This window comes from Polypterus senegalus, chromosome 7 (assembly GCF_016835505.1).
Source record: "Polypterus senegalus isolate Bchr_013 chromosome 7, ASM1683550v1, whole genome shotgun sequence".
Classification (NCBI taxonomy): Eukaryota; Metazoa; Chordata; class Cladistia; order Polypteriformes; family Polypteridae; genus Polypterus; species Polypterus senegalus.
In genome coordinates, this window is record NC_053160.1 from 100502055 (window position 1) to 100517382 (window position 15328).

Consider the following 15328-nt stretch of genomic DNA (forward strand, 5'->3'; position numbering starts at 1 on the left):
TATATATATATATATATATATATTTAGGAGACCTGGGTTTGCTTCCCAGGTCCTCCCTGCGTGGAGTTTGCATGTTCTCCCCGTGTCTGAGTGGGTTTCCTCTAGGTTCTCCGGTTTCCTCCCACAGTCCAAAGACATGCAGGTTAGGTGGACTGGCAATCCTACATTGTCCATAGTGTGTGCTTGGTGTGTGTGTGTGCCCTGCGATGGGCTGGCGCACTGCCCGGGGTTTGTTTCCTGCCTTGCGCCCTGTATTGGCTGGGATTGGCTCCAGCAGACCCCCGTGACCCTGTAGTTAGGATATAGTGGGTTGGATAATGGATGGATATATTCATTATAAACTGGTCAAAATATTAAAGGAACATTTTGAAAACTCACCAGATCTCAATGAGAAAAAAATCATGCTGGATATCTGTACTGACATGGACTGGGTAATGTGTTAGGAATGAAAGGATAATACATTATTTGATGGAAATGGAAATTATCAACCTACAGAGGGCTAGATTCAAAGACACCCTGAAAATCAAAAAAAACTAGTACAAAACAGTCAGAAAAGATGAGGAGGGAAGAATGTCAGTGGCCACCTGTTAAACCATTCCTGTTTTGGGGGTCATCTCATTGTTGCCCCTCTAGTGCACTTGTTGTTAATTTCATTAACATCACAGCAGCTGAAACTGATTAACAACCCCCCTCTGCTACTTAACTGACCAGATCAATAGCTCAGAAATTTCATTGACTTTATGCTATACTCTGATTAAAAAGTGTTCCTTTAATGTTTTTGAACAATATTATATATAAGTTCCTCAACATTTTCGCGATTTTGCTGAACTCACGATGCTCATCACTACTTGTGAAGAATTTATGCTCAAGTACTAATAATTATTTTTTTTATCATGGATTACAAGTCCTGTTGCCTCACCATTTCCTGCCTTTTTTCATTAGCATAACTTCCATTTTTGACATTTTTCTTCATTATTTATTAATTTACAATTTTGTTACAAAAAACACTTTCAATGCTAAGATTTGAGCTTTAGAAAAAGTGTAAATAGTTTAAATTAAAATTAAGTAATATTCAATACGTACACTAAAACACCTTGTACAAGAAACCCATTAGGTGTCTATTACATCTGAAATAACTCTGAAACAATTGCAAATCTGCAGCATACCTACAGTACATGTATTGGACATCACTCAACATTTTAGGTGGAGTGGTTTCTCCTCTTTTCTGCTTTTTGCACTTCCTATTCTTTCTCACTCTATGCCTCTGTCTAACATTTTGCACCTTCTACTAAATACCTACTTAAGAGTTATTACGATATTGACAAAGAGCAACCATTAAATCCAATATCTAGAGTTGCTTGTGGGTCCCTATTTAAAACAGGACAATTAGGTCAAAAACGCCTTAGGAGATCCTAGTGTTTCTAAAGCTCTAAATGACTTTTAAATTACCAGACCTTCAAGAGAGCTTCTAGGCTTCCTAGTTTCAAAAATGGGCACAACAACCTCATGTCATGGCTCAATGGTCCTCCTGTAAATCTTTTGTTAAAAATCTCTTAGCAATGCTATTTACTTAGTTCCATCAGTCCTGATAAGTCTGTCTCTACATACCAGTTTATTGGGAAGATCTCATTTGATGTTTACCATAGAGCCAAGCTGTTGCCTTTGGAGAGCGATTACCAATACATTAGTCACAGTTGCAAGACATACCACCCTTGGACAGACCCTCTGTTGGCTCTTACTTGCAGAGGGATACTTCATCTGCTACTGAAATTTGTTTTCTTTTCTTCTGCTCCTGTTTGACATGAAGTTAGTCCTGCAGTGTTCTCTATACCCTTGTGTGTGTGTCTAACCCTGTCAGTGTAGCAATGAGGTGTAAAGGTCACCCTCCTTATTAAATAGAGGACCTTCTATTGTTGTTTCTTTTTTTTTATTAATCTTAATTGCATGTTTGCATTTTCATGTTGAACTTTTCCAAGACATCAAACCCCAGTACCATTTCCACCTTAAAGGTAGCCATAGTAATTTGAAACAAGTAGAAAATGCACACATGACATAAAACTCTAGTGTGTTTGGGGACTAAGTTAACTGGTATGCAATAAATACAATTTCCTCTTTTCAAAACTTAGTAATAATACCACACAACTCAACTAAACAAACGAAAGGCCATCTCTTACTAGATTAACAATAAAAAGAAAATGAATAATACAAGCATTAAACCACAATCTATGTTAACCATGAAAGAATTACAACACCTGAAATAAGTTCTTCATCTACCAATGAATATTAGTTTAAAACACAGTCATTTATTAAACCTATCTAAATAACTAAGAACTTGAAAAATAAGTTGATTTATTGAATAATGAAAAGGTGACACTAAACTTAATTATTTTAACTCCAGTCTGAAGATACACAGAAAGATAGTGGCTCTTCAGGCTGCATCCCCAATTCTTTGACAGACTTTATACTGCGAAGTAACTCTTTCACTCAGTGCATGAAGTGGAAGAAATAATTGCCGGTACTGTGTTTTTTTGGGGGCTTTCACGTCCTCCTTGTGGGGCAGAGTTTTCAGTACATAATTATACATATATTGCATTAGAGAGCAGAGTGTGTGTGTGTATGAGGGAACTGTGGGTTGGGGCTGGATCCTGGAATTGGAGATTCCAGAATCCGACCTTTTAGTTCTGGTACTCAGCTGCTTTAGTGGAATAAAGCCAGTACCCACACTGAGCCCGGTTTTAGCATGACACAACCTGGAATTCTGTTTCATCTTTTCGATTGGTGCCAATCAGTCCTTGTACACCAGAAAAACTGTTAAACTCAGTGCAGTCCTTGCTAGTATGCATGACTATGACAATCAGCTGGTATATAAATTATTATCTTTATATCACTGAGCAGAGTCATACCTTTATGTGCGATATATAATTTTAATCGTTATATAAATTTACAATTTAATACAAGTACATACTTATATGAAGTTATAACAATGAATTATTAAACATGTAACTAAAGGCTTAACTAAATGTTTTAGGCCTAGGCAGGTCAGGCTTTTGCCACATCTTAGATAATTGCTAAGGTTAAAATAAGTTAGATGAACAACAAACACCCCTTCTAGAAAGCGGGAATAAACTAATTGGAAACCCTAAAGACTCCTCCTAAGGAAGCGGTGCTAAAATCAATAGAAGAGTCTGCAGATCACCCCAGTTTACAAGGTAATATTCAGATTAATGGGAGAGTCAAAAGGAGTCAGAAAACACTGGTGGCACTCATTGATTGGGTGAAGCTCTGCATTTTATTTATATTAAAAGTTAGATGACGTGATGTATTGGATGAGGTAATATAACAGAAAAGCATAACAGCAGATGAATTGTTTTATTGATTGCTCACTCAATGGGCCGAGATATTTTTGCATACATGTGTACAAATAAAGAATAGTTCTGCAATTTCATCTGATCTCCAGAGAATGACTTCTTTGAAAATAGAGGAAGGTTTTTTTCCACAACAGTGATTATTTACTTCAAACACCTTTTAGCTGCAGGTTGGTAACATTATTCCTTTACCATAACAATGTGCACATAATGAAGCCTGGAGGCAGTTCATACTGTTAATTCAGTCTATGCTTGTTGTGTGGTGCTTACAGAATTTCTTTTCTATTTCATTCATTTCCAGATAGGAGGCCCGTGTGTGTGTTCCTGTGTGAGTGGCCTGTGCACACACCTCTCCCAGAGTTTTCACTGAGTTGTAGTGAGGATTCAAAAGGCTGTTAAATGAGTAAAAGAGGAAAAGCTATAAAATAACAAGATGATGTTACCATTCTTAAGGGAAAATTGAAACAGCAAACAAATTTGTGTAGCAAAGAACCTTTCTCCTTTTTAAGATTGAAGAATTTGCAGATTCACCGATGCTTTTCAATGGGGCATTTTAAAATTTCTAAACTTTGTGCAATATGATCTATTTGAGTCATCTCAAAGAAAACTGACTTGCCTTTTGCCTTAACATATTTCCTTGAAGAATAAGTGCGCCACGTTTCAACAAAATTCGTCCACTGGGCATTGTGTTTCATGCGGACAGACAAATATAGCTATTGCAATGGGTGCTATGCACATTATATGTGAATACACCTAAAAAAACTAAGAAAGAAAGGCCATCAATATCAAGAATATATTGTTCACATCACACTATGCTGCATTTTGATTTTTTCTTCACCTCTAAGGTATTAGAAAAAATTATCAAGGAAGTTTATGTGTGCTCCTTCCACTTTTTGAAAATGTAGGCACTAGTAGGGTGCCACTGCTTCAAAGAAGCAAAGAATTCAGGCACAGAAACATCAGGGGCTTTACATATAAAATTTTGCTTAGATTCCATACTTCAATTTTGCTTAAACCTGAAAGGTAAAATGGCTTATGCACAAAAACTATTTATAGTGTTTATTTATAAAAACTGTACAAACACTGTGTTCCATGCCAAGTTCCATTATAAACCACAAATCAACTTAAAACTATGTACTCATGTTCGTGTTTTAGTGACTTCCTGTCACTATGGTCCAAAAATACCTTTTTTGAATATTCATGATCTATCACCATATAAATGTAGCCATTTTCCTGAGTGACGTCTTTACTACAAATCATGGAAGAAGACAGAAAATAAAAATGACGTGAATGTGAACTTAAGTTATTACTGACTGAAGGGGAGAACCGTTAAAACATTTTTTTTGCTGCTTTCGGTGGGAATCACCAATAAAAGGAAAAAAAAAGAGTGGGAGCAAATGATAGTAAGCTGAGCAAAGACAGCAATAGCAATGTGCCATCATGTAGTGCCACATCACTGCCAGTACACAGCAGGAATCGACACAAACTGTATATGCAGAACTGTGAAATATGAAAAACATTGTAGTTGAAATTGTAAAGAAAATAAATAAATAATTTTACCAAGCAAATATCAATGTTGCAATGCATACAAGTCTCTTTACATTCAACATAAAATATCCAGACATTTTTAAATTGACATTACATGTATAGCATGAGGGACTGGTTCTGGGTCATCCATGCACACATCTTAGCTTATCTCAGGTGGCAGAGGCAGTTCATGTTTGTATGTTGTGTTGTGCAGCAAATGAAGTAAACCTTAGTGGGGCTGTACAGCTGTGTGCTGCCCGACAAGTCCAAAGCATTACCATCTACCTTTTAATGAACCAACGGTCCTTTCTATTACTGATCGTTTGCCTTTCATTATATCTCCTCTCTTGTAATGTACCTGCTATCCCCGAAAGAAAAATTATACAAGCTGTTTGCAATATGCTTAACTTAATTGCAATTCTATTAATAAGGCCTAATTGCCAAGAAACCAATCATCACAAACAGCATGACCCTGATGTCTCCTTCCTACAATATAGAATGATAAAATAAAGAAATCGTGGGTTGAGCCTGGCCAACACGCAACAACATTAATTAGACAAACACGAGCATCACATATTAGTTATATATTAATTGACCAAAAGTGCTTTATGTTTACAAAAGTAAATTCATTCTGTGAGGGTGCCTTTACGAAAACATTTTTGCAGTGATTAAGTTAGGAAAATCATCAATTGGCTTTTGACCTCAGCCTGCTTACCTTGACCGTAAAGACACTGGACGTATCTGAGTAGCATCTTAATAAGACCATCCCATACAGGTGGCATGACTTGTGTTAGGAATGACTGTGAGATTTTTGATCAGTCAGAAAGTTTACACTGAGAATCGAAAATCACCAAACATTATGATGAGCCAAAAAATCATTGCGATCCCTAAAAACTTGCTCCTCTACAACCTGCCATTAGTGGTATCCTCCAAAAGAGCTAACACTGCTAATGCTAGATATTTTAAACAACACACAGCACACGCTTTTTATAGCAAAATATATAGGCTACACACCAAGGCAATTAACATTAAGCCTATGCATTATTCTTATTACCAATGCTGAAGAGATCTATATTGAAAGAACATGTCAATAAACTGCGATATAATTAGTTCAACAACATCAAAATGTGACTGATGAGACAATCAAGATTTTCTATACACTTTATTCTCCTGCCATTTGGAATGACAAAAATGCCAACACTAACAAAGTCTGTTTGTCATAACATTGTCAATTGTTTTGCCATGTTTGTGTTTTATAAATATTGACTTTTGTGTAGGAAATGGTTTATGGACGTTTCTGAGCATAAGCACACTTTAAACATATGGACCCAGAAATGTGTGTAGAAAACCACTTTTATTAATTGATTTCTGGCCTCCTGCTGACTGGCAAACACCAGGCAACACCCAGTCGCTATTGGATGAACAGTGTTCAGCTCAAGTCATGCAGTGTGTATGGTCTGTGTGTTATTTCTATGTTATTGGGTTTATCGATTTTCACCTTAATGGTGTTTGATACCAACACATTAATAACATGGCTATCTCCAATATGAAAAACAGAGTATCACGAAATATCAGAAATACTATTACTTCCCAAAAAACCTGCAGAAAAGTAAAAATGAATTATGTCAAATTAAGAATACTAACATCACTATAAAAAAACAGCAACGGGAAGCCGAAAAAAATTAGAAAGAGAATCATAACAGATGCAAAGTGAAATACAACCAAACAATGGAATGCTGAATGAAGTTTGGTGTATTTTTGTGATGTTAAATGTGTGTGAACATGCATAATTTGTTATTCATTAGCAAAAAGAGTCACATATATTATTAGTTAGGTAAGTTAGACACATCTAAGAAAATTCTGTTATGATTTTCCTTAATTCTAATTCTATCCATCCATCATCCAACCCGCTATATCCTAACTACAGGGTCATGGGGGTCTGCTGGAGCCAACCCCAGACAATGCAGGGCGCAAGGTGGGAAACAAACCCTGGACAAGGCGCCAGCCCACTGCAGGGCACACACACACACACACACACACCAAACACAATTTAGAATCGCCAATCAACCTAACCTGCATGTCTTTGGACTGTGGGAGGAAACCCGTGCAGACACGTAGAGTACATGCAAACTCCACGCAGGGAGGACCCGGGAAGTGTCTCCTAACTGTGAGGCAGCAACGCTACCACTGCGCCACCGTGCTGCCCCAATTCTAATTCTAATTTTAATTAATTCTAACGTTCTAATTGGAACAGCAACACATATTAGAATCAAACAAATTTGAGGTGAATAACACAAAAACAATGCAGACTACAACATATACTGCACATCTCAAACAGAAGACTCTACGGCTGCCCAGTAGCACTGTTAACGATCATTTTTGCAGGACAGCACAAGGTCAACAAACCAATTTAAAAACTGTGCTTTAAAACAGGGATATCATACTGCTTTCTTCTTTTTTACACTGTAGAAGAAGCATGCAGAAGACTTCCTTGGTAATTACTGTCTGGTAGTCTTCATCAGTGGTGGGTAAAGATTAACATGTTGTCTTGTGATTGATGCATTTCTGATGTTGAACTTTTTCCATAGTATTGTGTAAACCTATAAGAATTGCTGCATAGCCTTAACTAGGAAAACCTCAAACACGAAACAAACGAGGCAAACACACAATTAAAAAAAAAACATCAAATAAGGCAGTCTTCATTTTAATGTTGACAATAAGGGGTCTTGAAGCTCCATTGCTAAACTAGAAAGTTCATGTTGTACATGCAAACACACGCACAGCCAAGAGAACCAACCCCATCAGCTAGAAAGAGGCATGCAACGCCCAGAACGATGACAGTTTCATATACTAACCAGGGCAGCTAGCTAGTCTCCCCATATACTGGGTGTATATATGTATATTAATCATTTTTGTAAGATTTAAATGTTTTAGAAACTTTTTCTTTAAATGGATGAATCACGAAATGAATGTAGGATGTTGTTCAGTAAGGGTTCACAGTTTCATCATGGAAGTGCTGCTGTTTTACCACAGTAATTGTTCTTTGAAAAGAAAGGTGGTGAGGGGCTATGTAAACATGTTGGACTTCAGGCCCCTTGGTTTTGGATGAGACAGAATGAAATGTAACTGAAGAGTGTATGGGGTATGTCAATATCGTGAAAGAATAACTTTAGATGCACCAGTTTTATAATAGAAATAAAATGAAGATGGATTGCTTCAACCACCAGCATTTTTTAACCTTTCACTGTGACCCATTGTAAAATACCAATTCCTTTAAACAAATTAGCCATTGTGTTCTTTAACTCACTCCATCTAGGACTTAGAGGGCAATGCATTTTTATCTAGCTGGACTGTGGTGTTTATTGGGCCTTGGCTACAGATTGCATCTATGTTTTTATTTTCTTTCTAATAATTTTAGGAATTTATGAATCAAATTCTCATTACACTCTGAAATTTGCTGTACTCACACAGAATATCTTAATCAGCACATTCCCATTAAAGTTTTTTCTTTTATAGTTTATCATGAAGCAGCACAGGGATGCAGTGGTGAGACTTGCTGTCTCATAGCTTCAGAGGCCACAGCTTGAATGGTTATTTGAGTCAGTGTGCCTTGTGAATGACTAATGCTCCTCCTGCCTTTTCACTCAACATGAAAGCCACAATCATCATCCTCAGATATCCCACAGGCCTAGATTAGGTTCAGGTTGTCAATTTCTGGGCGAATAACTGATTTCTTTGACATAGAAAGAAACAAAACAAAAAAAACAAAAAAAAACAAAACAAAAAAAAAACCAAACAATAGAAGTATTAACACTGTGTCAGAAATGTGTTTATTTTGGTTAAATATTTCATGTTATAATTCACTTTATCTTGTCAATATACCTTTCTGGCATGCATGTGTGGGTGTTAAATCTTGCATATCTTCCAGAACACTAATAGACTTTCTTCTTAAAATATATATATATATATATATATATATATATATATATATATATATATATATATATATATATATATATATATATATATATACTGTATTTATAACAAACCAATAATGAAAAATACTTCAAACAATGCCAACCTGCAAAACATTACATTACAAAATTTTACAGTAACAAAAATGTTGTGTGACAGTAAGACACCCTTAGGGTTTAGTAACACTAGTGGAGCACTTCTGGTTACTCATACTTAAACTGCCAAGCAGTCATTAGGACCGGTAGGAGGCATTTTCTTGAGTAAGGTCTGCCATTGATCTAAAAGAGCTCAGGGCACAACAAGTAGCGATATGTGTTCATTCTCACTAAAAATCCAGAAAAATGCTTTGGAGTGCTGGGTGAAATCTTAGGATGGGGTCTGCAGCCAAGCAGTAGTAGGGTGAAGTAGCTCCACCATTTACATTTTATTGGGATGTACTGCAAAAAATACAATTAATTGAAATGGTTTAACTGTGGAAAGAGTAACGTGGAGAAAAGAACTGGATAAAGTCAGTTTGGAATTTTGCTTAAAGCACACATCCAGAACCATATCCACTGCTTTCAGGAAGGGGAGGTTCATAACCATAATTTACTTGCGAATCTATCCACATAATGGTCAGTTTCCAGCATTTCCTAGAAAATGTGCATACAAGATTTCAGCAGATAATTTATACTCAACTTTGAAAGAGAGCATACACATGAATAATTTTTACAATTAAACAAAAGGGATTAGCGGAACAGAGTATCGAGAAGAAAAATATGCTAAGTACTAGTAGGAACCATGTTTTATAAATGTTTATAAATGAAGCTTAAGTGCGAAAAATGATCGCCATTAAATATTTCTTGCAGCTATGGGTGATAAACATCCTTAAAATACTTAGAATACTCAGGAGTAGGCATCTTCTGCATATTTTAACCATAACTGAAGGCCACAGCTTGTACAAAAAGATGTTTACAGATGAAGATTGGCCACTGATATTTAACTGTGTGTACAGTGACTGGGAAGCAGATATTTACCATATGAGTTAATGTCATCATAAGTAAACCTCTACAGACGTAAACTTTAATTATGTTTATCTGGTTAAAAAACAAAAAAAAAGACTTGAAACTAACTTGAAACGAGTGACCTTGTTTAAACTTCATACACTGGAGAATATGTTGAAGTGGGACAATAATGAAGTATAATCAGTAGGATTACAAAGTTTTTTAGTGTTAACATTTTTCTTTTGCTTAGTAAAAACCAGAACATCAATTATTTTTTATCAACCTTTAAATGGTGTCTCATATATGTAATTGAGGAAAGAAATATTGCAATACTAAGCCCTGCAAATGAAGAGGTTCTGATTTTACTTTAATAAAAAGTCATTTCATGAATTTGTTTTTTTTTTTTTAATCTGGCAGAACTTTAGCGAGCAATTCTAAACAAATATGTACAGTAAATTAAAAGGGTGATGCAAGAGTTTGGAGTGATAATAAAACACATGGAGTTAAAAATGTAGCTTACCGTCAGTGATATTAAAGGAAAAAAAAAACTCATTCAGAAATCTACTGATGTACAAAGAAGGTAATGCTTGATTCATACAATTTAATAATGACATCCCCATATAATTAATAAATGGGGAATCTTGTGAGATATTTGATGGTCTTATTCTCTTGTAGTATCATTTTATTGGAATAGTAGGATTTTAGCACAGAGGTTAGTTCAGCTCCTTCACAACTCATGTTCACTACAAGGCTCAGCTCCCATCTTTGTGTTGTTTGCACATTCTCCCATAACATGTTTTTATCCATGTACTGTAGTTCAGTTTCTTCTAATAAAAAGAGTATTTCAAGGATATGTGGGTTAAGTTGATTACCAACACAAAACCTTTGTGCAGATGACCTGTCTGTTTGTTTGCGAACGGTTTGAATAGCAAGCAGTGTTGGTTCCTGTTCTGCACCCAATCAATCTCTCAGAATGGCTAGTTCGCAGAGACCCTGGTATGGACTAAATTCTTTCTGAGCCAAAAGTAATGGAAAAAAATTCACACACCATCAGTCTCATCAGCATGGTAGCAGAATTCCACTATTCCTGTTATATATATATATATATATATATATATATATATATATATATATATATATATATATATATTACTATAAAATATTTAAAAAAAATATTGCAGACAAAGTTGTATTATATATATATATATATAATACAACTTTGTCTGCAATATTTTTTTAAAATATTTTATAGTAACACTGAATTTACTATATAATTTTATTTCACAATTGAATGCAATCCGACGCAGTCTTTCAATTAGAAAAAGAAAATGAAAAAGAAAAATCAGAACCTCTGGCCATTTATGATGCAAATCCATTACATAAACAGACAATAGAGTGGCAATTAAACAAAGACATTATTTAGGATGAGGAATTCATTTTCACTTCAGATTATCTGTGGTGATGCTGACAAGTCATTTGTTAGATAGTTAAATTTAATATTAAGAAAAAAGTGAGATGCTTGCACTGAGATGCCAAAGCCTTGAACACTGCTGTCCCACACACAACATGATTTCCACTTTCTTCCTTTTCTTAACTCAGTTAAGTAAAACATGGTGGAAAATTATTAGTAATAAATCCATTGCTCTAACATTATGCATCCTTTATTGGAAGTTAACCTGGAAAGGCATGACAGTTAAAACGTGGTGGGATGGACTTAAAAGCATGTTATTACTTTAACTTGGATAGAGATGAGTTCAAGGGTATGTCACCATAATGTAGAAAGGAAGACAGTTACCAAGTTTTTCTGTTGCTTTTCTATAGGCTATCAAGGCATCATTCTCTCTCTCCTTTGGTCATGCATGGTAAGTGTTTGCCATAAGTACAATAAACACTCCATAGGCTATAATGAAAACTTTTTCAATGACACCCACTCTTTGATCATGACTACATGTCCTTTTTTCTGGGCTACACCTGTGTTTGCAACCAGTTTCTGGGATCGAGTTTGGCTCGGATGTTACGAAGACTCTGCCTGCTACTTGATGATTGAGAAAAAGGAGCGATTTCTGACTCTGGAGTTCTGTTGCCTTCACTGGAGCTGGTACTGGAGCTGCTGCAGGAAAGCTCTACATGTGGTCTCTTTGATGGTTCATGGAGAACTGCCATGCGACTCTTCAGGGTGCTGAGTTTGGCATCCAGAGAGAGAGTACGAGGTCGCATTCTTCCATTACTCAAAGTAGCATCCTGCCGATGTGTCCGCCAAGGGTGGTGCATGCAAGGGCTTGTGCTGTATGCACTGTCACTGTCAGAAGTCATACTGGCATCTGAAGAAAGTGGTGCATTTCCATGGCATGCCCCAGGAGGTAGGCGGGATTCATTGAAGAGAACCATCCAGTCAGGAGCAGACCCCAGTTCTCTGTGCAAGTCGAACTGCTGCATCCGCTGGGTCAAGATGTCTGTCACTGTGCCAATATCATCAGATGGGTCAATAACTGGAAGAGAAAAATATAATTATTTCCTCTTGTCAAATACCTTTATAACCTAATACTCAAATATACCCAATTCTAGTAAAAATATAGCACAACGTACATCATTTCTTTACTTTAGCTGTTGATGACTTTCGTTATATGTGGCCAATGTTGACATGGATTTCACACGTTTTCTAAACTTTTCTAATGTCTTTTTTCTTTTTTACATTTATTTTACATAACCATTAGGCTACGAGATTAATGCTACTGCATGAACTTTGAGGAGGGACCCATAAAATCAAGGCCTCCTAGACAGGGGCTAAAATACAGTAGTAATACAATTAACCGATAGATCCCTGACTTAATTCAGGTTTGAGAAATCTTCTATACGGAGCTTGCATAATCCACCAATATTTAAAGAGTTAAGGATAAGTGAATATTTATTATTTCCTAATAAGGTAATTCTTCTATTCGTTCAAATAACTTTCATGTGAGGTTTATAACCCTATATAAACAGAAAAATTTAATTATTTCCTTTAATGCTATTCATTTTGTTAATTTTATTTAGCATCATTTTATTTTCTATGGGTGCTGCCATTTGTTTGAGCTATTATTATGAGATGGCAACCTGTTACTTAGAGAGTGTGATGATGCCACTTTCATATTTTGAAATGTTAGGTGTTGGTTTAGTGTTTCATGACAAAGAACTAGGCACTCCCTTTGACTCTGATTTAGAAAAGTTTGTTGGGATTTGGTGCAAGGCTTTTAGGTATTTGTGACAGTGAATTTGGCTGGTTTTTTAACCATGATTCAATCTTGTCATCTCCAAACCTTTAGAATTAAAAATCACTTTGCCATTTTTATTTGAGTTTCCCTTACATTTCTCTTACAAATTCTCATTTCCCTCCACTGTGGTAAAACATGTTGTCACATAAATAAAATTGAAAATCTACTACAATAGAGCCTAGATTATCACTATGCCTAACCTTAACACAACCAACAGGTAAGAGGATATTTAACTTCAGGAACTAAATGACTGACAAAACTTTACAAAACAAGTTGGACAAGGAAAGGCCACAATTACTTAAGTTTTGTTTAGATTTTTAATCATAAATAAATGGCTAAATATCAGAGGTGAAGTAGCAAAACAGGTCCTGAGCATGCTGATATTGTTTTCCAGTTATAAAGATGCTTATGGTTTTTGAAAAAAATATATTTTTTTGGATGCATTATAAATGCACACAATCATTATTAAATTGTGTTGCTGCAATGGCAGTAAGTGTTGTGCCATCAGAAAATCAAGTGACCAACAACAGGTGCAGTTGCCAACAACAAAGTGGCTGTACCTATGGCAAAACGTAAGAAGATGGTGTCACCCGTAAAAAGCATAAAGGCAACAAGAAAACATTATGACACTAATAATTATTGCACATAAAATAACACTGAAAACAAACATACCTTAAAACAAAATCTTAAAATCAGGCACACACTGTTGACAAGATTAGGTTTCAACCTTCACTCGTCAAGTCTAAAGAGGAGTAATTCCCCTATCATGTCACAGAAAGTCATCACCTTTATTCATAGGATGCACTTGGTTGCATTTGTTTGCACAGCTTCTACAGCAGCAATGTTTTTTCTTTTTATCTTTCTTTGGTTTCTTTTTTTTTGTGCTCTGATAGCTAGAACTACAAATGAAGATACTATCCCAGAATATAAATAATCTAACCACAAAGTTCCTTAAATAAATAAAATGAAACAATTCAGGTTAAGGTGACAGAGACAAACAAGAGAAATGATCGATGTATTCTGAACCATGAAGATTATTAGTATGGTTGGTGCAAGCACTTACTTTAAAATAAAATCTTCAACTAAAGAAATGGCGTACAGCTGAAAGCTGGTTATGGGTAGATTTTGCGCAAATGTTAGAAAGTTTTCTTTGCAAATAAAACCATTGACACAAAACCATTGAAAGTATCAAGTAGTGTGGTACGTCAGGGCTCTACAAATTTCTACTTGTTGATATATTATAAAAGTTAAATATATAAGAAAACTGAACACATTTCTCACAAGGACGGGCAAAATCTTCTTAACAAAGCGTACTGCATATGTTATTTATCCAACAATTGCAAACCTCAATAACATGGGAAGGGCAAGACACTTAGGGGCAAATGAGAGATTCCAAGTGCTTGAACAACTTAAGAATTTGTATGTTAAAACAGCTAGCTTAAATATTGTGTTAATTAGCGAAACACCTGCAGATATGGGCCAAGACAGCAATTGACACGTCACTGTCTGAGGAAAAAAAACAATCAAACTCTGTATATGTGTGTGTGTGTGTGTGTGCAGCTAGACTGTGCTTTTGATAAATGTGCATCATGGTACATTCTCCTCACTGCTGAGACGGTCTTTAAACAAATACAGTGCATGAAAAATTGACAAAATCTTGAAAACAAAATACTGAAATAAAGTGTTCTTCAAATATACCTTGCATTTAAAATATGTTAACTGAAATCATAAATAAATCATAATATTATCAATTTATGGATAGATTATTTTGATGCTTACAAATGTTGCACACTTGTGTATTTTTTCAGTGTTTTGTACTTGTAAATCTAAAGAACACACTGAAGAGTTCTAAACATGAGCAAAGTGAAATTAAATGTGTGCAACAAGAAAAAGATCACAAATTATAGCCAAAGTACTGGCATTATGCTTTATCTCCAAATCAAGACCATATTAAATGACAACACAAAAACCAGATCCAGGTCTATAATTAAATAAAATAATGCGGTGGCTAGTACCTACAAAAAGTGGTCCAAGAAAGGACAACCAGTGAACTGGCAAAAGGGTCATGGTTGCCCAAAGTTATCCCATCTGGCGAAATCCCATAGAAGAGCTATTATAGCACAAATTGCTGAAAAACAATGCTGGGCATGAGAGAAAGGTGTCTTTGCATCTTGCTGTGAGTGGGGATGCATAGCCACAGACTGGTCAGAGTGCCCATGTTGACCCC

At 35.6% G+C, this 15328-nt stretch overlaps 1 protein-coding gene across 6 annotated transcripts in view; it reads right to left on the reverse strand.

Annotated features, from left to right (window-relative positions):
- Window positions 1–11192: 11192 nt before the first annotated feature.
- The window catches only part of LOC120532746 (rhotekin-like), a 244501-nt gene continuing 240365 nt past the window's right edge, over window positions 11193–15328 (reverse strand). For 3 of the 6 annotated variants that reach the window (XM_039759087.1, XM_039759086.1, XM_039759091.1), the window contains exon 12: window positions 11193–12339. In XM_039759087.1, coding sequence (XP_039615021.1) covers window positions 11816–12339 — 524 coding nt within the window. In that variant the 3' untranslated portion in view covers window positions 11193–11815. The remainder of the gene's footprint in view (window positions 12340–15328) is intronic. The other 3 variants (XM_039759089.1, XM_039759090.1, XM_039759092.1) reach the window with 2 other exon arrangements.